Below are 27,554 nucleotides of genomic sequence, written 5' to 3'. Positions count from 1 at the left end.
GTAGTGAGCTCCCTCTAGTGATGGCTGTATAAATCTGTATGTAGTCAGCTCCCTCTAGTGGTGGCTGTATAAATCTGTATGTAGTGAACTCCCCCTGGTGGTGGCTGTATAAATCTGTATGTAGTGAGCTCCCCCTAGAGGTGACTGTATAAATCCATACGTAGTGAACTCCCCCAAATGGTGGCTGGATACATTTGTATGTACTGAGCTCCCTCTAGTGATGGCTGTATAAATCTGTATGTAGTGAGCTCCCTCTAGTGGTGGCTGTATAAATCTGTATGCAGTGAGCTCCCCCTAGTGGTAGCTGTATAAATCTGTATGTACTGAGCTCCCTCTAGTGATGGCTGTATAAATCTGTATATAGTGAGCTCCCTCTAGAGGTGGCTGTATAAATCTGTATGTAGTGAGCTCCCTCTAGTGGTGGCTGTATAAATCTGTATGTATAGAGCTCCCCCAAAGTGATGGCTGTATAAATCTGTATGTAGTCAGCTCCCTCTAGTGGTGGCTGTATAAATCTGTATGTAGTGAGCTCCTCCTAATGGTGACTGTATAAATCTGTATGTAGTGAGCTCCCCCAAAGTGATGGCTGTATAAATCTGTATGTAGTCAGCTCCCTCTAGTGGTGGCTGTATAAATCTGTATGTAGTGAACTCCCCCTGGTGGTGGCTGTATAAATCTGTATGTAGAGAGCTCCCTCTAGTGGTGACTGTATAAATCTGTATGTAGTGAGCTCCTCCTAATGGTGACTGTATAAATCTGTATGTAGTAAGCTCCCTCTAGTGGTGGCTGTATAAATCTGTATGTAGTGAGCTCCTCCTAGTGGAGGCTGTATAAATCTGTATATAGTGAGCTCTCTCTAGTGGTGGCTGTATAAATCTGTATGTAGCGAGCTCCCTCTAGTGGTGGCTGTATAAATCTATATGTAGTGAGCTTCCTCTAGTGGTGGCTGTATAAATCTGTATGTAGTGAGCTCCTCCTAGTGGTGGCTGTATAAATCTGTATATAGTGAGCTCCCTCTAGTGGTGGCTGTATAAATATGTAGGTAGTGAGCTCCCTCTAGTGGTGACTGTATAAATGTGTATGTAGTGAGCTCCCTCTAGTGGTGACTGTATAAATCTGTATGTGGTGAGCTCCCTCTAGTGGTGGCTGTATAAATGTGTATGTAGTGAGCTCCCTCTAGTGGTGACTGTATAAATCTGTATGTGGTGAGCTCCCTCTAGTGGTGACTGTATAAATCTGTATGTAGTGAGCTCCCTCCAGTGGTGACTGTATAAATCTGTATGTGGTGAGCTCCCTCTAGTGGTGGCTGTATAAATGTGTATGTAGTGAGCTCCCTCTAGTGGTAGCTGTATAAATCTGTATGTAGTGAGCTCCCTCTAGTGGTGACTGTATAAATCTTTATGTAGTGAGCTCCCTCTAGTGGTGGCTGTATAAATGTGTATGTAGTGAGCTCCCTCTAGTGGTAGCTGTATAAATCTGTATGTAGTGAGCTCCCTCTAGTGGTGACTGTATAAATCTTTATGTAGTGAGCTCTCTCTAGTGGTGGCTGTATAAATCTGTATATAGTGAGCTCCCTCTAGTGGTGGCTGTATAAATTTATCTAATGAGCTCCCCCCAGTGGTGACTTTAGACAAACAGCTCACCCTAGTTGGTGGCTGAACGCAGTGAGATCCACCTAGTAATGACTGTAAACAGTGAGCTGCCCGTAGCGGTGGCTGAATGCTATGCGTTTCCCCTATAACTCCTCATATAACTGTGAGAAAGCAGTTTGAAGCTCTTCAAAATAAAATAGAGCTTCAAGTCCTATAAGGATTTCTGAAAATATTAAATTAAATTATGGGTTTTCTTACCAGCCCCCGATCACCACCACTATCTAAAATAAAAGAGGTAGCCCACCCTGAAATATTGTATTGTAGTGTCACAGCTGAACATGATTTAATATTTGACTGTGTGTTACTCCATGTTGTATATTCCATTCACATCCAGAGCAGTAATCATAATTCTGATTGCTTAGAATCCAACCACAACAAGTATTTCAGCAATAGTATAAATATTTTTTAGTATGAATAGCGGTGTGTCCGGACTGTGAATAAATCACTTCTCACTCCCTCTCTCATCCCTCTCTCACCCCTTTCTCACCCCTCTCTCATCCCGCTCTCATCCCGCTCTCATCCCTCTCTCACCCCCTCTCTCACCCCCTCTCTCACCCCTCTCTCATCCCTCTCTCACCCCCTCTCTCACTCCCTCTCTCACCCCTCTCTCACCCCCTCTCTCACCCCTCTCTCACCCCCTCTCTCACCCCCTCTCTCACCCCTCTCTCACCCCTCTCTCACCCTCTCTCTCACCCCTCTCTCATCCCTCTCATCCCTCTCTCACCCCCTCTCTCACCCCTCTCTCACCCCTCTCTCATCCCTCTCTCACCCCCTCTCTCACCCCTCTCTCACCCCCTCTCTCACCCCTCTCTCACCCCCTCTCTCACCCCCTCTCTCACCCCCTCTCTCACCCCTCTCTCACCCCCCTCTCACCCCTCTCTCATCCCTCTCTCACCCCTCTCTCACCCCTCTCTCATCCCTCTCATCCCTCTCTCACCCCTCTCTCATCCCTCTCTCATCCCTCTCTCATCCCTCTCTCATCCCTCTCTCATCCCTCTCTCACCCCCTCTCTCACCCCCTCTCTCATCCCTCTCTCATCCCTCTCATCCCTCCTCTCTCATCCCTCTCTCACCCCTCTCTCATCCCTCTGCATGTATCTTATACAGTATAGTTATATCTGCACTCACGGTTGACACGTGGCAGTGATTGCTGTCCTGCTCGGCGTACAGAACTTCGTCTTTGATAAAAACGGATATCGCTCTCAGGATGAACGAGACAAACAGATTCATGTGGATGAAGTTTCTGGTGCAGTGAAGTTTCCTGAAACAATGAAATATATATGTTTTTGTTTGTTTTACAAACATTCATTCTGAGTCCAGTAAATAACAGAACATTCTGCCAGTTCTGTTGAACTCTAACAAAGTTTTGCGCAAATTTTTCTTCCATCTCATGTCAGGTCGACAGAAGGTCTGGGACAATATCTTAACACAACAAGTAAACGGTCAAGCACTAACTTTTTAAAGGTAAGATTCTAGAAAAGCAATATAGACATACAGTGGCCATAGACCATGGTATATAATATGCTAATATATAGTATAGTGCCCATATAATACAGTGTCAATTTATTAGAACTATATATTACAGCGTCATACATTGTCCACATAGTTACATCATAAGGTAACCACATATAAATGTTGTATATGGACTCTTATAGTGCCATACAGTGCATATAAATACGGTATTAGAAAGTTCTCCCAAAATCTGAAGTTATCCCCTTTAATAGAATAGGTGATAACTTGCTGAATGATGGGGGTCCAACCACTGAGACCCCCGGCGATCCTTAGAATGGAGCCCTGAAACAGCATTAGCGGCACATTAAAGAAGACCTGGAGTGTTCAGACAAGAATAAATGGGTGCTAGACGTCACTAAATGATATAGACTACGGGACAATTTATTTCTTACCCACGATACTATCTAGAAATGCTATGCAGCTTTCTGTGGTCGGTGTGACATAATGCTCGAGACCACTAATTTTCAGTATTAGTTATATGGCAGTATTATTTCACTATTGTTTGTTAGTATTTTTACACAACACTATTTTATCCAAAGTATAGCAGAACTACCTGAGTCGCATATAGTAGTACTTACTTAGATATTATATGGCAATTTGGTATTGGAACATTTATTTGGCATTGTATAGCGGTATGTCATTGTATGACGCAGTACAGTATTTTATCGTACAATGTATGGTGACAACGGCGCTTTATAAAATTGCTTCAAAATGTTCCTATATGACCCAGCTCTTGCTGTACCGCTCTGTACACTGTATAGCATGCTTATGTTCACACTATATGTCAGCATTATTTTGATATTATGTAGTCAACGTATGGATCTTAACAGTGTATCTAGAGATTCTAGATGATCAGGAGCTGGACCATTGGATGGCGTTGATGATTATAGAGACGTTATATAACACATTATTTGTGCCGTTCTTTTGTTTCTTAGTCCACGGAGAGAAAGACGGGTCCTCCATTAGTAAAATAGCCCAATTTACCCCATTATCCTATTGCAAAAACACCAAAGTATGAAAAAGCGACGCTCGTCAGTGGGTAGAAATCCACAGCGGGGAGGAAATAATGACTGGAGAAGTGTAAAAACGAAGAAGAAAAGCAGCAAAGGGATAAAATGTAACAAAAGTGCGAGTATAGGATTAATGTGCCGCTATTGGGATAAAGCGGAGAATGCAAATGATCTCCACGACCAAAAGGAAGAGGAGGAAAAATAAGTCAGAAAGTGCAATAGTGACAGCGAGCCAAGTCAGAAATACGGAGAAATATACAAGATAGTGACATCACGACCCCGTCCTGACCGGAGGCTTATAGACCTTACTGCAGGGAGGAGAACAGGGATTATTTTCCTAATTGTAGCAAAACTTTTGTGTCTCTTTTTTTATATGGAATCATTGCAGAAATGAACATTATATAATATAATACAGCAATTACCTGAAGCGGCACAGGATCACCATAGCAGTGGTCAGAGCCACGAGGGACGTGCTGTATCCAACCGTGTATAAGGCTTTTACTGAGAGGAAGTAAGTGTCCTGCAGAGAAAACCCTCAGAATAAGAGCAAAGAAGACCAAGGGATATAAGACACCACAGCAAAACACTAATATATAAGGCATTCCTCCACCTAATCATATTGTACATAGGAGCAGTATTATAGTAGTTATATTCTTGTACATAGGAGCAGTATTATAGTAGTTATATTCTTGTACATAGGGGCAGTATTGTAGTAGTCATATTCTTGTACATAGGGGCAGTATTATAGTAGTTATATTCTTGAACATAGGGGGGCAGTACTATAGTAGTTATATTCTTGTACATAGGAGCAGTATTATAGTAGTTATATTCTTGTACATAGGAGCAGTATTATAGTAGTTATATTCTTGTACATAGGGGCAGTATTGTAGTAGTTATATTCTTGTATATAGGGGCAGTATTATAGTAGTTATATTCTTGTATATAGGGGGCAGTATTATAGTAGTTATATTCTTGTACATAGGAGCAGTATTATAGTAGTTATATTCTTGAACATAGGGGCAGTATTATAGTAGTTATATTCTTGAATATAGGGGCAGTATTATAGTAGTTATATTCTTGTACATAGGAGCAGTATTATAGTAGTTATATTCTTGTACATAGGGGCAGTATTATAGTAGTTATATTCTTGAATATAGGGGCAGTATTATAGTAGTTATATTCTTGTACATAGGAGCAGTATTATAGTAGTTATATTCTTGAACATAGGGGCAGTATTATAGTAGTTATATTCTTGAATATAGGGGCAGTATTATAGTAGTTATATTCTTGTACATAGGAGCAGTATTATATTAGTTATATTCTTGTACATAGGAGCAGTATTATAGCAGTTATATTCTTGTACATGGGGGCAGTATTATAGTAGTTATATTCTGGTACATAGGGGGCAGTATTATAGTAGTTATATTCTTGTACATAGGGGCAGTGTAATGCACACGCCCGGGCTGAGCGGCGTGTGCGTGTGATTGTAGTGATTCCACTGGACCGTGCCGGAGAGTGAATGCCTGGAGGGGCGTAACTAGGTATTCACCCGATCCGACCAGGGTCCACGACGGCATACGACGCCAGTGCACCAAGGAGGAACCGAGCAGAGGGACCAGGTGCTACTCCAGGACAGACCCCGGACACGGCTGTTGACCCACACAGGGGAATACAGGAACAGACTGGTAGGCTGGCACACAGACTGGTGGGTATAGGCAGGCACGACTAGTATGCAGGCAGGGGGGTACAGGCAAGCACAGCTAGAGTGCAGACAGGGAGGCACTAGCAGGTAGGAACACAGGCGGGATAGGACCCAGTACACACTGGGACTCAGGAACAGAACCACAGATGTGGCGGACAAACACAGCAGAGTGAGGCCGCCCAGAGAGGTGAGCGAGAACAGGGCAGGACAAGGCCGCCTGGAGCGGTGAGCAAGAGTAGAGCAGGACAAGGCCGCCAGGAGCGGTGAACAAAGGGTCAGAGCTGAGCGAGACTGCCGGAGCAGTGAGCAAGAGTAAAGCAGGACGAGGCCGCCTGGAGCGGTGAGCAAGAGTGGAGCAAGACTGCCGGAGCAGTGAGCAAAAGGATAAGAGCGGAGCGAGACTGCCGGAGCAGCGAGCAAAAGGGTCGGAGCGGAGCAAGGCTGCCGGAGCAGCGAGCAAAAGGAGTCAGAGCAGGCTAGAACCGCCGGAGCGGTGAGCAAAGGAGTCAGAGCAGGCTAGAACCGCCGGAGCGGTGAGCAAAGGAGTCAGAGCAGGCTAGAACCGCCGGAGCGGTGAGCAAAGGAGTAGGAGCAGGCTAGAACCGCCGGAGCGGTAAGCAAGGCAGAGCAGGGGGGACAGGGCTCTGTTCACATGGAACAGACAGGAAGAGAAAGGCAGAGCCAGATACCCACAGGATACTTGCAGTGAAGTAGCGAGTGGACCACAAACTCATAAACGGGAGTACAGAGACAACAAGCAGGAGTTAGGTACGAGTTCAGACTCTGCAGAAAAAGGAAGGGAACGGACATAGAGGCAAAACAGGTAAAGGATAGGAAAGAGTTCAGACTGGAACTGAGTGTACTGAGGAGACCGACACTGCAGCGGGATACAGGAGCGGGTCTGGGAATACGGCCCCCAGAGAGGCGGGACGAACAGGCAAGGAGCGTGTTCAGACAGGACAGACAAGATACAGGAGCGGGTCTAGGTAATCGGCCCCTAGAAGGCGAGAGGAACAGGCTAGGAGCGAGTTCAGACAGGCCTGGAAATACAGCCTCCAGGATAGGCAGACGAGAGAACACAGACAGGACTCAGTTCAGACACGGGAACTGATACCGCAAGGCAGGAGACATAGACAGGACTCAGTTCAGACACGGGAACTGATACCGCAAGGCAGGAGACATAGACAGGACTCAGCTCAGACACGGGAACTGATACCGCAAGGCAGGAGACATAGACAGGACTCAGTTCAGACACGGGAAATGATACCGCAAGGCAGGAGACATAGACAGGACTCAGCTCAGACACGGGAACTGATACCGCAAGGCAGGAGACATAGACAGGACTCAGTTCAGACACGGGAACTGATACCGCAAAGCAGGAGACATAGACAGGACTCAGTTCAGACACGGGAACTGATACCGCAAAGCAGGAGAAATAGACAGGACTCAGTTCAGACACGGGAACTGATACCGCAAAGCAGGAGACAAAGAACGGGACCTGGCACCTTCAGAGTGCACGCACACACTGAATGAAACACTATGCTCAGGCAGGGATAGATGGGAGCAGCTGAGCTATATACCAGGTGACAGACAGCAATAGGCTGAGGACGCACAAGGGGTGTGACCCACAGCAGGTACAAAAAGCAGGAAGTGATCGGGCGCCGCCCTTAAGCAGCAGAAACAGACACAAACAGACAGCATGGAGGGAAGCCAGAGAGACATTCTGGACTGGAGATCAAGTGCGCGCTCTTGCACAGTGGGAGATGGACCACCATGCAAGGACGCCGCCAGGTATGTTACAGGCAGTATTATGGTAGTTATATTCTTGAACATAGGGGGCAGTATTATAGTAGTTATATTCTTGTACATAGGGGGCAGTATTATAGTAGTTATATTCTTGTACATAGGAGCAGTATTATAGTAGTTATATTCTTGTACATAGGAGCAGTATTATAGTAGTTATATTCTTGTACATAGGGGACAGTATTATAGTAGTTATATTCTTGTATATAGGAGCAGTATTATAGTAGTTATATTCTTGTACATAGGAGCAGTATTATAGTAGTTATATTCTTGTACATAGGGGACAGTATTATAGTAGTTATATTCTTGTACATAGGGGCAGTATTATAGTAGTTATATTCTTGTACATAGGAGCAGTATTATAGTAGTTATATTCTTGTACATAGGAGCAGTATTATAGTAGTTATATTCTTGAACATAGGGGGCAGTATTATAGTAGTTATATTCTTGTACATAGGGAGCAGTATTATAGTAGTTATATTATTGTACATAGGGGGCAGTATTATAGCAGTTATATTCTTGTACATAGGAGCAGTATTATAGTAGCTATATTCTTGCACATAGGGGGCAGTATTATAGTAGTTATATTCTTGTACATAGGAGCAGTATTATAGTAGCTATATTCTTGTCCATAGGGGGCAGTATTATAGTAGTAATATTCTTGTCCATAGGAGCAGTATTATAGTAGCTATATTCTTGTCCATAGGGGGCAGTATTATAGTAGTAATATTCTTGTACATATGGAGCAGTATTATAGTAGTTATAAACTTGTACATAGGGGGCAGTATTAAAGTAGTTATATTCTTGTACATAGGAGCAGTATTATAGTAGTTATATTCTTGTACATAGGGGGCAGTATTATAGTAGTTATATTCTTGTACATAGGAGCAGTATTATAGTAGTTATATTCTTGTACATAGGAGCAGTATTATAGTAGTTATATTCTTGTACATAGGAGCAGTATTATAGTAGTTATATTCTTGTACATAGGGGCAGTATTATAGTAGTTATATTCTTGTACATAGGAGCAGTATTATAGTAGTTATATTCTTGTACATAGGAGCAGTATTATAGTAGTTATATTCTTGTACATAGGGGCAGTATTGTAGTAGTTATATTCTTGTACATAGGAGCAGTATTATAGTAGTTATATTCTTGTACATAGGGGGGCAGTATTATAGTAGTTATATTCTTGTACATAGGAGCAGTATTATAGTAGTTATATTCTTGTACATAGGAGCAGTATTATAGTAGTTATATTCTTGTACATAGGGGCAGTATTGTAGTAGTTATATTCTTGTACATAGGAGCAATATTATAGTAGTTATATTCTTGTACATAGGAGCAGTATTATAGTAGTTATATTCTTGTACATAGGGGCAGTATTATAGTAGTTATATTCTTGTACATAGGAGCAGTATTATAGTAGTTATATTCTTGTACATAGGAGCAGTATTATAGTAGTTATATTCTTGTACATAGGGGCAGTATTGTAGTAGTTATATTCTTGCTCATAGGAGCAGTATTATAGTAGTTATATTCTTGTACATAGGAGCAGTATTATAGTAGTTATATTCTTGTACATAGGAGCAGTATTATAGTAGTTATATTCTTGTACATAGGGGCAGTATTGTAGTAGTTATATTCTTGTACATAGGAGCAATATTATAGTAGTTATATTCTTGTACATAGGAGCAGTATTATAGTAGTTATATTCTTGTACATAGGGGCAGTATTATAGTAGTTATATTCTTGTACATAGGAGCAGTATTATAGTAGTTATATTCTTGTACATAGGAGCAGTATTATAGTAGTTATATTCTTGTACATAGGAGCAGTATTGTAGTAGTTATATTCTTGCTCATAGGAGCAGTATTATAGTAGTTATATTCTAGTACATAGGGGCAGTATTACAGTAGTTATATTCTTGTACATAGGAGCAGTATTATAGTAGTTATATTCTTGTACATAGGGGGCTGTATTATAGTAGTTATATTATTGTACATAGGAGCAGTATTATAGTAGTTATATTCTTGTACATAGGAGCAGTATTATAGTAGTTATATTCTTGTACATAGGGGCAGTATTGTAGTAGTTATATTCTTGCTCATAGGAGCAGTATTATAGTAGTTATATTCTAGTACATAGGGGCAGTATTACAGTAGTTATATTCTTGTACATAGGAGCAGTATTATAGTAGTTATATTCTTGTACATAGGGGGCTGTATTATAGTAGTTATATTATTGTACATAGGAGCAGTATTATAGTAGTTATATTCTTGTACATAGAGGCAGTATTATAGTAGTTATATTCTTGTACATAGGGGGCTGTATTATAGTAGTTATATTCTTGTACATAGGAGCAGTATTATAGTAGTTATATTCTTGTACATAGAGGCAGTATTATAGTAGTTATATTCTTGTACTTAGGGGGCTGTATTATAGTAGTTATATTCTTGTACATAGGGGCAGTATTATAGTAGTTATATTCTTGTACATAGGAGCAGTATTATAGTAGTTATATTCTTGTACATAGAGGCAGTATTATAGTAGTTATATTCTTGTACATAGGGGCAGTATTATAGTAGTCATATTCTTGTACATAGGGGCAGTATTATAGTAGTTATATTCTTGTACATAGGGGGCTGTATTATAGTAGTTATATTCTTGTACATAGGAGCAGTATTATAGTAGTTATATTATTGTACATAGAGGCAGTATTATAGTAGTTATATTCTTGTACATAGGGGGCTGTATTATAGTAGTTATATTCTTGTACATAGGAGCAGTATTATAGTAGTTATATTCTTGTACATAAGGACAGTATTATAGTAGTTATATTCTTGTACATAGGAGCAGTATTATAGTAGCTATATTCTTGTACATAGGGGGCTGTATTATAGTAGTTATATTCTTGTACATAGGAGCAGTATTATAGTAGTTATATTCTTGTACATAGAGGCAGTATTATAGTAGTTATATTCTTGTACATAGGGGCAGTATTATAGTAGTCATATTCTTGTACATAGGGGCAGTATTATAGTAGTTATATTCTTGTACATAGGGGGCTGTATTATAGTAGTTATATTCTTGTACATAGGGGCAGTATTATAGTAGTTATATTCTTGTACATAGGGGCAGTATTATAGTAGTCATATTCTTGTACATAGGGGCAGTATTATAGTAGTTATATTCTTGTACATAGGGGGCTGTATTATAGTAGTTATATTCTTGTACATAGGAGCAGTATTATAGTAGTTATATTCTTGTACATAGGAGCAGTATTATAGTAGTTATATTCTTGTACATAGGAGCAGTATTATAGTAGTTATATTCTTGTACATAGGGGGCTGTATTATAGTAGTTATATTCTTGCACATAGGAGCAGTATGATAGTAGTTATATTCTTGTACATAGAGGCAGTATTATAGTAGTTATATTCTTGTACATAGGGGGCTGTATTATAGCAGTTATATTCTTGTACATAGGAGCAGTATTATAGTAGTTATATTCTTGTACATAGGGGCAGTATTATAGCAGTTATATTCTTGTACATAGGAGTAGTATTATAGCAGTTATGTTCTTATACATAGGAGCAGTATTATAGTAGTTATATTCTTGTACATAGGGGCAGTATTATAGTAGTTATATTCTTGTACATAGGGGCAGTATTATAGTAGTTATATTCTTGTACATAGAGGCAGTATTTTAGTAGTTATATTCTTGTACATAGGAGCAGTATTATAGTAGTTATATTCTTGTACATAGGGACATTATTATAGTAGTTATATTATTGTACATAGGAGCAGTATTATAGCAGTTATATTCTTGTACATAGGAGTAGTATTATAGCAGTTATGTTCTTGTACATAGGAGCAGTATTATAGTAGTTATATTCTTGTACATAGGGGCAGTATTATAGTAGTTATATTCTTGTACATAGGGGGCAGTATTATAGTAGTTATATTCTTCTACATAGGAGGCAGTATTATAGTAGTTATATTCTTGCACATAGGGGCAGTATTATAGTAGTTATATTCTTATACATAGGAGCAGTATTATAGTAGTTATACTCTTGCACATAGGAGCAGTATTATAGTAGTTATATTCTTATACATAGCAGCAGTATTATAGTAGATATATTCTTGCACATAGGGGGCTGTATTATAGTAGTTATATTCTTGTACATAGGAGCACTATGATAGTAGTTATATTCTTATACATAGGAGCAGTATTATAGTAGATATATTCTTGTACATAGGAGCAGTATTATAGTAGTTATATTCTTGCACATAGGAGCAGTATTATAGTAGTTATATTCTTGTACATAGAGGCAGTATTATAGTAGTTATATTCTTGTACATAGGAGGCTGTATTATAGTAGTTATATTCTTGTACATAGGAGCAGTATTATAGTAGTTATATTCTTGTACATAGGGGCAGTATTATAGCAGTTATATTCTTGTACATAGGAGTAGTATTATAGCAGTTAGGTTCTTGTACATAGGAGCAGTATTATAGTAGTTATATTCTTGTACATAGGGGCAGTATTATAGTAGTTATATTCTTGTACATAGGGGCAGTATTATAGTAGTTATATTCTTGTACATAGAGGCAGTATTATAGTAGTTATATTCTTGTACATAGGAGCAGTATTATAGTAGTTATATTCTTGTACATAGGGACAGTATTATAGTAGTTATATTATTGTACATAGGAGCAGTATTATAGCAGTTATATTCTTGTACATAGGAGTAGTATTATAGCAGCTATGTTCTTGTACATAGGAGCAGTATTATAGTAGTTATATTCTTGTACATAGGGGCAGTATTATAGTAGTTATATTCTTGTACATAGGGGCAGTATTATAGTAGTTATATTCTTGTACATAGAGGCAGTATTATAGTAGTTATATTCTTGTACATAGGAGCAGTATTATAGTAGTTATATTCTTGTACATAGGGACAGTATTATAGTAGTTATATTATTGTACATAGGAGCAGTATTATAGCAGTTATATTCTTGTACATAGGAGTAGTATTATAGCAGCTATGTTCTTGTACATAGGAGCAGTATTATAGTAGTTATATTCTTGTACATAGGGGCAGTATTATAGTAGTTATATTCTTGTACATAGGGGCAGTATTATAGTAGTTATATTCTTGTACATAGAGGCAGTATTATAGTAGTTATATTCTTGTACATAGGAGTAGTATTATAGCAGTTATGTTCTTGTACATAGGAGCAGTATTATAGTAGTTATATTCTTGTACATAGGGGCAGTATTATAGTAGTTATATTCTTGTACATAGGGGCAGTATTATAGTAGTTATATTTTTGCACACAGGGGGCAGTATTATAGTAGTTATATTCTTGTACATAGGGGGCAGTATTATAGTAGTTATATTCTTGTACATAGGAGGCAGTATTATAGTAGTTATATTCTTGCTCATAGGGGCAGTATTATAGTAGTTATATTCTTATACATAGGAGCAGTATTATAGTAGTTATACTCTTGCACATAGGAGCAGTATTATAGTAGTTATATTATTATACATAGGAGCAGTATTATAGTAGATATATTCTTGCACATAGGGGGCAGTATTATAGTAGTTATATTCTTGTACATAGGCGCAGTATTATAGTAGTTATATTCTTGTACATAGGGGCAGTATTATAGTAGTTATATTCTTATACATAGGAGCAGTATGATAGTAGTTATATTCTTATACATAGGAGCAGTATTATAGTAGATATATTCTTGCACATAGGGGGCAGCATTATAGTAGATATATTCTTGTACATGGGGGGCAGTATTATAGTAGATATATTCTTGTACATATGGGGCAGTATTATAGTAGTTATATTCTTGTACATAGGAGCAGTATTATAGTAGTTATATTCTTGTACATAGGGGCAGTATTATAGCAGTTATATTCTTGTACATATTAGTAGTATTATAGCAGTTATGTTCTTATACATAGGAGCAGTATTATAGTAGTTATATTCTTGTACATAGGGGCAGTATTATAGTAGTTATATTCTTGTACATAGGGGCAGTATTATAGTAGTTATATTCTTGTACATAGAGGCAGTATTATAGTAGTTATATTCTTGTACATAGGAGCAGTATTATAGTAGTTATATTCTTGTACATAGGGACAGTATTATAGTAGTTATATTATTGTACATAGGGGCAGTATTATAGCAGTTATATTCTTGTACATAGGAGTAGTATTATAGCAGTTATGTTCTTGTACATAGGAGCAGTATTATAGTAGTTATATTCTTGTACATAGGGGCAGTATTATAGTAGTTATATTCTTGTACATAGGAGTAGTATTATAGTAGTTATATTCTTGTACATAGGAGGCAGTATTATAGTAGTTATATTCTTGCACATAGGGGCAGTATTATAGTAGTTATATTCTTATACATAGGAGCAGTATTATAGTAGTTATACTCTTGCACATAGGAGCAGTATTATAGTAGTTATATTCTTATACATAGCAGCAGTATTATAGTAGATATATTCTTGCACATAGGGGGCTGTATTATAGTAGTTATATTCTTGTACATAGGGGCAGTATGATAGTAGTTATATTCTTATACATAGGAGCACTATGATAGTAGTTATATTCTTATACATAGGAGCAGTATTATAGTAGATATATTCTTGTACATAGGAGCAGTATTATAGTAGTTATATTCTTGTACATAGGAGCAGTATTATAGTAGTTATATTCTTGTACATAGGGGGCTGTATTATAGTAGTTATATTCTTGCACATAGGAGCAGTATTATAGTAGTTATATTCTTGTACATAGAGGCAGTATTATAGTAGTTATATTCTTGTACATAGGCTGTATTATAGTAGTTATATTCTTGTACATAGGAGCAGTATTATAGTAGTTATATTCTTGTACATAGGGGCAGTATTATAGCAGTTATATTCTTGTACATAGGAGTAGTATTATAGCAGTTATGTTCTTGTACATAGGAGCAGTATTATAGTAGTTATATTCTTGTACATAGGGGCAGTATTATAGTAGTTATATTCTTGTACATAGGGGCAGTATTATACTAGTTATATTCTTGTACATAGAGGCAGCATTATAGTAGTTATATTCTTGTACATAGGAGCAGTATTATAGTAGTTATATTCTTGTACATAGGGACAGTATTATAGTAGTTATATTATTGTACATAGGAGCAGTATTATAGCAGTTATATTCTTGTACATAGGAGCAGTATTATAGTAGTTATATTCTTGTACATAGGGGGCTGTATTATAGTAGTTATATTCTTGCACATAGGAGCAGTATGATAGTAGTTATATTCTTGTACATAGAGGCAGTATTATAGTAGTTATATTCTTGTACATAGGGGGCTGTATTATAGCAGTTATATTCTTGTACATAGGAGCAGTATTATAGTAGTTATATTCTTGTACATAGGGGCAGTATTATAGCAGTTATATTCTTGTACATAGGAGTAGTATTATAGCAGTTATGTTCTTATACATAGGAGCAGTATTATAGTAGTTATATTCTTGTACATAGGGGCAGTATTATAGTAGTTATATTCTTGTACATAGGGGCAGTATTATAGTAGTTATATTCTTGTACATAGAGGCAGTATTTTAGTAGTTATATTCTTGTACATAGGAGCAGTATTATAGTAGTTATATTCTTGTACATAGGGACAGTATTATAGTAGTTATATTATTGTACATAGGAGCAGTATTATAGCAGTTATATTCTTGTACATAGGAGTAGTATTATAGCAGTTATGTTCTTGTACATAGGAGCAGTATTATAGTAGTTATATTCTTGTACATAGGGGCAGTATTATAGTAGTTATATTCTTGTACATAGGGGGCAGTATTATAGTAGTTATATTCTTGTACATAGGAGGCAGTATTATAGTAGTTATATTCTTGCACATAGGGGCAGTATTATAGTAGTTATATTCTTATACATAGGAGCAGTATTATAGTAGTTATACTCTTGCACATAGGAGCAGTATTATAGTAGTTATATTCTTATACATAGCAGCAGTATTATAGTAGATATATTCTTGCACATAGGGGGCTGTATTATAGTAGTTATATTCTTGTACATAGGAGCACTATGATAGTAGTTATATTCTTATACATAGGAGCAGTATTATAGTAGATATATTCTTGTACATAGGAGCAGTATTATAGTAGTTATATTCTTGTACATAGGAGCAGTATTATAGTAGTTATATTCTTGTACATAGGGGGCTGTATTATAGTAGTTATATTCTTGCACATAGGAGCAGTATTATAGTAGTTATATTCTTGTACATAGAGGCAGTATTATAGTAGTTATATTCTTGTACATAGGAGGCTGTATTATAGTAGTTATATTCTTGTACATAGGAGCAGTATTATAGTAGTTATATTCTTGTACATAGGGGCAGTATTATAGCAGTTATGTTCTTGTACATAGGAGTAGTATTATAGCAGTTATGTTCTTGTACATAGGAGCAGTATTATAGTAGTTATATTCTTGTACATAGGGGCAGTATTATAGTAGTTATATTCTTGTACATAGGGGCAGTATTATAGTAGTTATATTCTTGTACATAGAGGCAGTATTATAGTAGTTATATTCTTGTACATAGGAGCAGTATTATAGTAGTTATATTCTTGTACATAGGGACAGTATTATAGTAGTTATATTATTGTACATAGGAGCAGTATTATAGCAGTTATATTCTTGTACATAGGAGTAGTATTATAGCAGCTATGTTCTTGTACATAGGAGCAGTATTATAGTAGTTATATTCTTGTACATAGGGGCAGTATTATATTAGTTATATTCTTGTACATAGGGGCAGTATTATAGTAGTTATATTCTTGTACATAGAGGCAGTATTATAGTAGTTATATTCTTGTACATAGGAGTAGTATTATAGCAGTTATGTTCTTGTACATAGGAGCAGTATTATAGTAGTTATATTCTTGTACATAGGGGCAGTATTATAGTAGTTATATTCTTGTACATAGGGGCAGTATTATAGTAGTTATATTTTTGCACACAGGGGGCAGTATTATAGTAGTTATATTCTTGTACATAGGGGGCAGTATTATAGTAGTTATATTCTTGTACATAGGAGGCAGTATTATAGTAGTTATATTCTTGCTCATAGGGGCAGTATTATAGTAGTTATATTCTTATACATAGGAGCAGTATTATAGTAGTTATACTCTTGCACATAGGAGCAGTATTATAGTAGTTATATTATTATACATAGGAGCAGTATTATAGTAGATATATTCTTGCACATAGGGGGCAGTATTATAGTAGTTATATTCTTGTACATAGGCGCAGTATTATAGTAGTTATATTCTTGTACATAGGGGCAGTATTATAGTAGTTATATTCTTATACATAGGAGTAGTATGATAGTAGTTATATTCTTATACATAGGAGCAGTATTATAGTAGATATATTCTTGCACATAGGGGGCAGCATTATAGTAGATATATTCTTGTACATGGGGGGCAGTATTATAGTAGATATATTCTTGTACATAGGGGGCAGTATTATAGTAGTTATATTCTTGTACATAGGAGCAGTATTATAGTAGTTATATTCTTGTACATAGGGGCAGTATTATAGCAGTTATATTCTTGTACATAGGAGTAGTATTATAGCAGTTATGTTCTTATACATAGGAGCAGTATTATAGTAGTTATATTCTTGTACATAGGGGCAGTATTATAGTAGTTATATTCTTGTACATAGGGGCAGTATTATAGTAGTTATATTCTTGTACATAGAGGCAGTATTATAGTAGTTATATTCTTGTACATAGGAGCAGTATTATAGTAGTTATATTCTTGTACATAGGGACAGTATTATAGTAGTTATATTATTGTACATAGGAGCAGTATTATAGCAGTTATATTCTTGTACATAGGAGTAGTATTATAGCAGTTATGTTCTTGTACATAGGAGCAGTATTATAGTAGTTATACTCTTGCACATAGGAGCAGTATTATAGTAGTTATATTCTTATACATAGCAGCAGTATTATAGTAGATATATTCTTGCACATAGGGGGCTGTATTATAGTAGTTATATTCTTGTACATAGGGGCAGTATGATAGTAGTTATATTCTTATACATAGGAGCACTATGATAGTAGTTATATTCTTATACATAGGAGCAGTATTATAGTAGATATATTCTTGTACATAGGAGCAGTGTTATAGTAGTTATATTCTTGTACATAGGAGCAGTATTATAGTAGTTATATTCTTGTACATAGGGGGCTGTATTATAGTAGTTATATTCTTGCACATAGGAGCAGTATTATAGTAGTTATATTCTTGTACATAGAGGCAGTATTATAGTAGTTATATTCTTGTACATAGGCTGTATTATAGTAGTTATATTCTTGTACATAGGAGCAGTATTATAGTAGTTATATTCTTGTACATAGGGGCAGTATTATAGCAGTTATATTCTTGTACATAGGAGTAGTATTATAGCAGTTATGTTCTTGTACATAGGAGCAGTATTATAGTAGTTATATTCTTGTACATAGGGGCAGTATTATAGTAGTTATATTCTTGTACATAGAGGCAGCATTATAGTAGTTATATTCTTGTACATAGGAGCAGTATTATAGTAGTTATATTCTTGTACATAGGGACAGTATTATAGTAGTTATATTATTGTACATAGGAGCAGTATTATAGCAGTTATATTCTTGTACATAGGAGTAGTATTATAGCAGCTATGTTCTTGTACATAGGAGCAGTATTATAGTAGTTATATTCTTGTACATAGGGGCAGTATTATAGTAGTTATATTCTTGTACATAGGGGCAGTATTATAGTAGTTATATTCTTGTACATAGAGGCAGTATTATAGTAGTTATATTCTTGTACATAGGAGTAGTATTATAGCAGTTATGTTCTTGTACATAGGAGCAGTATTATAGTAGTTATATTCTTGTACATAGGGGCAGTATTATAGTAGTTATATTCTTGTACATAGGGGCAGTATTATAGTAGTTATATTTTTGCACACAGGGGGCAGTATTATAGTAGTTATATTCTTGTACATAGGGGGCAGTATTATAGTAGTTATATTCTTGTACATAGGAGGCAGTATTATAGTAGTTATATTCTTGCTCATAGGGGCAGTATTATAGTAGTTATATTCTTATACATAGGAGCAGTATTATAGTAGTTATACTCTTGCACATAGGAGCAGTATTATAGTAGTTATATTATTATACATAGGAGCAGTATTATAGTAGATATATTCTTGCACATAGGGGGCAGTATTATAGTAGTTATATTCTTGTACATAGGCGCAGTATTATAGTAGTTATATTCTTGTACATAGGGGCAGTATTATAGTAGTTATATTCTTATACATAGGAGCAGTATGATAGTAGTTATATTCTTATACATAGGAGCAGTATTATAGTAGATATATTCTTGCACATAGGGGGCAGCATTATAGTAGATATATTCTTGTACATGGGGGGCAGTATTATAGTAGATATATTCTTGTACATATGGGGCAGTATTATAGTAGTTATATTCTTGTACATAGGAGCAGTATTATAGTAGTTATATTCTTGTACATAGGGGCAGTATTATAGCAGTTATATTCTTGTACATAGGAGTAGTATTATTGCAGTTATGTTCTTATACATAGGAGCAGTATTATAGTAGTTATATTCTTGTACATAGGGGCAGTATTATAGTAGTTATATTCTTGTACATAGGGGCAGTATTATAGTAGTTATATTCTTGTACATAGAGGCAGTATTATAGTAGTTATATTCTTGTACATAGGAGCAGTATTATAGTAGTTATATTCTTGTACATAGGGACAGTATTATAGTAGTTATATTATTGTACATAGGAGCAGTATTATAGCAGTTATATTCTTGTACATAGGAGTAGTATTATAGCAGTTATGTTCTTGTACATAGGAGCAGTATTATAGTAGTTATATTCTTGTACATAGGGGCAGTATTATAGTAGTTATATTCTTGTACATAGGGGGCAGTATTATAGTAGTTATATTCTTGTACATAGGAGGCAGTATTATAGTAGTTATATTCTTGCACATAGGGGCAGTATTATAGTAGTTATATTCTTATACATAGGAGCAGTATTATAGTAGTTATACTCTTGCACATAGGAGCAGTATTATAGTAGTTATATTCTTATACATAGCAGCAGTATTATAGTAGATATATTCTTGCACATAGGGGGCTGCATTATAGTAGTTATATTCTTGTACATAGGGGCAGTATGATAGTAGTTATATTCTTATACATAGGAGCACTATGATAGTAGTTATATTCTTATACATAGGAGCAGTATTATAGTAGATATATTCTTGTACATAGGAGCAGTATTATAGTAGTTATATTCTTGTACATAGGAGCAGTATTATAGTAGTTATATTCTTGTACATAGGGGGCTGTATTATAGTAGTTATATTCTTGCACATAGGAGCAGTATTATAGTAGTTATATTCTTGTACATAGAGGCAGTATTATAGTAGTTATATTCTTGTACATAGGCTGTATTATAGTAGTTATATTCTTGTACATAGGAGCAGTATTATAGTAGTTATATTCTTGTACATAGGGGCAGTATTATAGCAGTTATATTCTTGTACATAGGAGTAGTATTATAGCAGTTATGTTCTTGTACATAGGAGCAGTATTATAGTAGTTATATTCTTGTACATAGGGGCAGTATTATAGTAGTTATATTCTTGTACATAGGGGCAGTATTATAGTAGTTATATTCTTGTACATAGAGGCAGCATTATAGTAGTTATATTCTTGTACATAGGAGCAGTATTATAGTAGTTATATTCTTGTACATAGGGACAGTATTATAGTAGTTATATTATTGTACATAGGAGCAGTATTATAGCAGTTATATTCTTGTACATAGGAGCAGTATTATAGTAGTTATATTCTTGTACATAGGGGGCTGTATTATAGTAGTTATATTCTTGCACATAGGAGCAGTATGATAGTAGTTATATTCTTGTACATAGAGGCAGTATTATAGTAGTTATATTCTTGTACATAGGGGGCTGTATTATAGCAGTTATATTCTTGTACATAGGAGCAGTATTATAGTAGTTATATTCTTGTACATAGGGGCAGTATTATAGCAGTTATATTCTTGTACATAGGAGTAGTATTATAGCAGTTATGTTCTTATACATAGGAGCAGTATTATAGTAGTTATATTCTTGTACATAGGGGCAGTATTATAGTAGTTATATTCTTGTACATAGGGGCAGTATTATAGTAGTTATATTCTTGTACATAGAGGCAGTATTTTAGTAGTTATATTCTTGTACATAGGAGCAGTATTATAGTAGTTATATTCTTGTACATAGGGACAGTATTATAGTAGTTATATTATTGTACATAGGAGCAGTATTATAGCAGTTATATTCTTGTACATAGGAGTAGTATTATAGCAGTTATGTTCTTGTACATAGGAGCAGTATTATAGTAGTTATATTCTTGTACATAGGGGCAGTATTATAGTAGTTATATTCTTGTACATAGGGGGCAGTATTATAGTAGTTATATTCTTGTACATAGGAGGCAGTATTATAGTAGTTATATTCTTGCACATAGGGGCAGTATTATAGTAGTTATATTCTTATACATAGGAGCAGTATTATAGTAGTTATACTCTTGCACATAGGAGCAGTATTATAGTAGTTATATTCTTATACATAGCAGCAGTATTATAGTAGATATATTCTTGCACATAGGGGGCTGTATTATAGCAGTTATATTCTTGTACATAGGAGCACTATGATAGTAGTTATATTCTTATACATAGGAGCAGTATTATAGTAGATATATTCTTGTACATAGGAGCAGTATTATAGTAGTTATATTCTTGTACATAGGAGCAGTATTATAGTAGTTATATTCTTGTACATAGGGGGCTGTATTATAGTAGTTATATTCTTGCACATAGGAGCAGTATTATAGTAGTTATATTCTTGTACATAGAGGCAGTATTATAGTAGTTATATTCTTGTACATAGGAGGCTGTATTATAGTAGTTATATTCTTGTACATAGGAGCAGTATTATAGTAGTTATATTCTTGTACATAGGGGCAGTATTATAGCAGTTATATTCTTGTACATAGGAGTAGTATTATAGCAGTTATGTTCTTGTACATAGGAGCAGTATTATAGTAGTTATATTCTTGTACATAGGGGCAGTATTATAGTAGTTATATTCTTGTACATAGGGGCAGTATTATAGTAGTTATATTCTTGTACATAGAGGCAGTATTATAGTAGTTATATTCTTGTACATAGGAGCAGTATTATAGTAGTTATATTCTTGTACATAGGGACAGTATTATAGTAGTTATATTATTGTACATAGGAGCAGTATTATAGCAGTTATATTCTTGTACATAGGAGTAGTATTATAGCAGCTATGTTCTTGTACATAGGAGCAGTATTATAGTAGTTATATTCTTGTACATAGGGGCAGTATTATAGTAGTTATATTCTTGTAAATAGGGGCAGTATTATAGTAGTTATATTCTTGTACATAGAGGCAGTATTATAGTAGTTATATTCTTGTACATAGGAGTAGTATTATAGCTGTTATGTTCTTGTACATAGGAGCAGTATTATAGTAGTTATATTCTTGTACATAGGGGCAGTATTATAGTAGTTATATTCTTGTACATAGGGGCAGTATTATAGTAGTTATATTTTTGCACACAGGGGGCAGTATTATAGTAGTTATATTCTTGTACATAGGGGGCAGTATTATAGTAGTTATATTCTTGTACATAGGAGGCAGTATTATAGTAGTTATATTCTTGCTCATAGGGGCAGTATTATAGTAGTTATATTCTTATACATAGGAGCAGTATTATAGTAGTTATACTCTTGCACATAGGAGCAGTATTATAGTAGTTATATTATTATACATAGGAGCAGTATTATAGTAGATATATTCTTGCACATAGGGGGCAGTATTATAGTAGTTATATTCTTGTACATAGGCGCAGTATTATAGTAGTTATATTCTTGTACATAGGGGCAGTATTATAGTAGTTATATTCTTATACATAGGAGCAGTATGATAGTAGTTATATTCTTATACATAGGAGCAGTATTATAGTAGATATATTCTTGCACATAGGGGGCAGCATTATAGTAGATATATTCTTGTACATGGGGGGCAGTATTATAGTAGATATATTCTTGTACATAGGGGGCAGTATTATAGTAGTTATATTCTTGTACATAGGAGCAGTATTATAGTAGTTATATTCTTGTACATAGGGGCAGTATTATAGCAGTTATATTCTTGTACATAGGAGTAGTATTATAGCAGTTATGTTCTTATACATAGGAGCAGTATTATAGTAGTTATATTCTTGTACATAGGGGCAGTATTATAGTAGTTATATTCTTGTACATAGGGGCAGTATTATAGTAGTTATATTCTTGTACATAGAGGCAGTATTATAGTAGTTATATTCTTGTACATAGGAGCAGTATTATAGTAGTTATATTCTTGTACATAGAGACAGTATTATAGTAGTTATATTATTGTACATAGGAGCAGTATTATAGCAGTTATATTCTTGTACATAGGAGTAGTATTATAGCAGTTATGTTCTTGTACATAGGAGCAGTATTATAGTAGTTATACTCTTGCACATAGGAGCAGTATTATAGTAGTTATATTCTTATACATAGCAGCAGTATTATAGTAGATATATTCTTGCACATAGGGGGCTGTATTATAGTAGTTATATTCTTGTACATAGGGGCAGTATGATAGTAGTTATATTCTTATACATAGGAGCACTATGATAGTAGTTATATTCTTATACATAGGAGCAGTATTATAGTAGATATATTCTTGTACATAGGAGCAGTATTATAGTAGTTATATTCTTGTACATAGGAGCAGTATTATAGTAGTTATATTCTTGTACATAGGGGGCTGTATTATAGTAGTTATATTCTTGCACATAGGAGCAGTATTATAGTAGTTATATTCTTGTACATAGAGGCAGTATTATAGTAGTTATATTCTTGTACATAGGCTGTATTATAGTAGTTATATTCTTGTACATAGGAGCAGTATTATAGTAGTTATATTCTTGTACATAGGGGCAGTATTATAGCAGTTATATTCTTGTACATAGGAGTAGTATTATAGCAGTTATGTTCTTGTACATAGGAGCAGTATTATAGTAGTTATATTCTGGTACATAGGGGCAGTATTATAGTAGTTATATTCTTGTACATAGAGGCAGCATTATAGTAGTTATATTCTTGTACATAGGAGCAGTATTATAGTAGTTATATTCTTGTACATAGGGACAGTATTATAGTAGTTATATTATTGTACATAGGAGCAGTATTATAGCAGTTATATTCTTGTACATAGGAGTAGTATTGTAGCAGCTATGTTCTTGTACATAGCAGCAGTATTATAGTAGTTATATTCTTGTACATAGGGGCAGTATTATAGTAGTTATATTCTTGTACATAGGGGCAGTATTATAGTAGTTATATTCTTGTACATAGAGGCAGTATTATAGTAGTTATATTCTTGTACATAGGAGTAGTATTATAGCAGTTATGTTCTTGTACATAGTAGGAGTATTATAGTAGTTATATTCTTGTACATAGGGGCAGTATTATAGTAGTTATATTCTTGTACATAGGGGCAGTATTATAGTAGTTATATTTTTGCACACAGGGGGCAGTATTATAGTAGTTATATTCTTGTACATAGGGGGCAGTATTATAGTAGTGATATTCTTGTACATAGGAGGCAGTATTATAGTAGTTATATTCTTGCTCATAGGGGCAGTATTATAGTAGTTATATTCTTATACATAGGAGCAGTATTATAGTAGTTATACTCTTGCACATAGGAGCAGTATTATAGTAGTTATATTATTATACATAGGAGCAGTATTATAGTAGATATATTCTTGCACATAGGGGGCAGTATTATAGTAGTTATATTCTTGTACATAGGCGCAGTATTATAGTAGTTATATTCTTGTACATAGGGGCAGTATTATAGTAGTTATATTCTTATACATAGGAGCAGTATGATAGTAGTTATATTCTTATACATAGGAGCAGTATTATAGTAGATATATTCTTGCACATAGGGGGCAGCATTATAGTAGATATATTCTTGTACATGGGGGGCAGTATTATAGTAGATATATTCTTGTACATATGGGGCAGTATTATAGTAGTTATATTCTTGTACATAGGAGCAGTATTATAGTAGTTATATTCTTGTACATAGGGGCAGTATTATAGCAGTTATATTCTTGTACATAGGAGTAGTATTATAGCAGTTATGTTCTTATACATAGGAGCAGTATTATAGTAGTTATATTCTTGTACATAGGGGCAGTATTATAGTAGTTATATTCTTGTACATAGGGGCAGTATTATAGTAGTTATATTCTTGTACATAGAGGCAGTATTATAGTAGTTATATTCTTGTACATAGGAGCAGTATTATAGTAGTTATATTCTTGTACATAGGGACAGTATTATAGTAGTTATATTATTGTACATAGGAGCAGTATTATAGCAGTTATATTCTTGTACATAGGAGTAGTATTATAGCAGTTATGTTCTTGTACATAGGAGCAGTATTATAGTAGTTATATTCTTGTACATAGGGGCAGTATTATAGTAGTTATATTCTTGTACATAGGGGGCAGTATTATAGTAGTTATATTCTTGTACATAGGAGGCAGTATTATAGTAGTTATATTCTTGCACATAGGGGCAGTATTATAGTAGTTATATTCTTATACATAGGAGCAGTATTATAGTAGTTATACTCTTGCACATAGGAGCAGTATTATAGTAGTTATATTCTTATACATAGCAGCAGTATTATAGTAGATATATTCTTGCACATAGGGGGCTGCATTATAGTAGTTATATTCTTGTACATAGGGGCAGTATGATAGTAGTTATATTCTTATACATAGGAGCACTATGATAGTAGTTATATTCTTATACATAGGAGCAGTATTATAGTAGATATATTCTTGTACATAGGAGCAGTATTATAGTAGTTATATTCTTGTACATAGGAGCAGTATTATAGTAGTTATATTCTTGTACATAGGGGGCTGTATTATAGTAGTTATATTCTTGCACATAGGAGCAGTATTATAGTAGTTATATTCTTGTACATAGAGGCAGTATTATAGTAGTTATATTCTTGTACATAGGCTGTATTATAGTAGTTATATTCTTGTACATAGGAGCAGTATTATAGTAGTTATATTCTTGTACATAGGGGCAGTATTATAGCAGTTATATTCTTGTACATAGGAGTAGTATTATAGCAGTTATGTTCTTGTACATAGGAGCAGTATTATAGTAGTTATATTCTTGTACATAGGGGCAGTATTATAGTAGTTATATTCTTGTACATAGGGGCAGTATTATAGTAGTTATATTCTTGTACATAGAGGCAGCATTATAGTAGTTATATTCTTGTACATAGGAGCAGTATTATAGTAGTTATATTCTTGTACATAGGGACAGTATTATAGTAGTTATATTATTGTACATAGGAGCAGTATTATAGCAGTTATATTCTTGTACATAGGAGCAGTATTATAGTAGTTATATTCTTGTACATAGGGGGCTGTATTATAGTAGTTATATTCTTGCACATAGGAGCAGTATGATAGTAGATATATTCTTGTACATAGAGGCAGTATTATAGTAGTTATATTCTTGTACATAGGGGGCTGTATTATAGCAGTTATATTCTTGTACATAGGAGCAGTATTATAGTAGTTATATTCTTGTACATAGGGGCAGTATTATAGCAGTTATATTCTTGTACATAGGAGTAGTATTATAGCAGTTATGTTCTTATACATAGGAGCAGTATTATAGTAGTTATATTCTTGTACATAGGGGCAGTATTATAGTAGTTATATTCTTGTACATAGGGGCAGTATTATAGTAGTTATATTCTTGTACATAGAGGCAGTATTTTAGTAGTTATATTCTTGTACATAGGAGCAGTATTATAGTAGTTATATTCTTGTACATAGGGACAGTATTATAGTAGTTATATTATTGTACATAGGAGCAGTATTATAGCAGTTATATTCTTGTACATAGGAGTAGTATTATAGCAGTTATGTTCTTGTACATAGGAGCAGTATTATAGTAGTTATATTCTTTTACATAGGGGCAGTATTATAGTAGTTATATTCTTGTACATAGGGGGCAGTATTATAGTAGTTATATTCTTGTACATAGGAGGCAGTATTATAGTAGTTATATTCTTGCACATAGGGGCAGTATTATAGTAGTTATATTCTTATACATAGGAGCAGTATTATAGTAGTTATACTCTTGCACATAGGAGCAGTATTATAGTAGTTATATTCTTATACATAGCAGCAGTATTATAGTAGATATATTCTTGCACATAGGGGGCTGTATTATAGCAGTTATATTCTTGTACATAGGAGCACTATGATAGTAGTTATATTCTTATACATAGGAGCAGTATTATAGTAGATATATTCTTGTACATAGGAGCAGTATTATAGTAGTTATATTCTTGTACATAGGAGCAGTATTATAGTAGTTATATTCTTGTACATAGGGGGCTGTATTATAGTAGTTATATTCTTGCACATAGGAGCAGTATTATAGTAGTTATATTCTTGTACATAGAGGCAGTATTATAGTAGTTATATTCTTGTACATAGGAGGCTGTATTATAGTAGTTATATTCTTGTACATAGGAGCAGTATTATA

The 27,554-nt window shown here is 34.8% G+C and overlaps 1 protein-coding gene across 3 annotated transcripts in view; it reads right to left on the bottom strand.

Moving 5' to 3' along the window:
* LOC141264848 (pituitary adenylate cyclase-activating polypeptide type I receptor-like) overlaps nucleotides 1-27,554 on the bottom strand; it is a 479,716-nt gene that overhangs the window by 177,954 nt on the left and 274,208 nt on the right. For all 3 annotated transcript variants that reach the window (XM_073677215.1, XM_073677213.1, XM_073677214.1), the window contains 2 exons: nucleotides 4,596-4,693; nucleotides 2,780-2,912 (listed from right to left, as the gene is read on the bottom strand). In XM_073677215.1, coding sequence (XP_073533316.1) covers nucleotides 2,780-2,912; nucleotides 4,596-4,693 — 231 coding nt within the window. The remainder of the gene's footprint in view (nucleotides 1-2,779; nucleotides 2,913-4,595; nucleotides 4,694-27,554) is intronic.

Source organism: Phyllobates terribilis, unplaced genomic scaffold, assembly GCF_046119375.1.
Source record: "Phyllobates terribilis strain yellow unplaced genomic scaffold, ASM4611937v1 Scaffold_4__5_contigs__length_816908805, whole genome shotgun sequence".
NCBI classification, from domain to species: domain Eukaryota; kingdom Metazoa; phylum Chordata; class Amphibia; order Anura; family Dendrobatidae; genus Phyllobates; species Phyllobates terribilis.
Note: the sequence above shows the minus strand (reverse complement) of the source record. Positions and strands in the feature narration are given on the sequence as shown.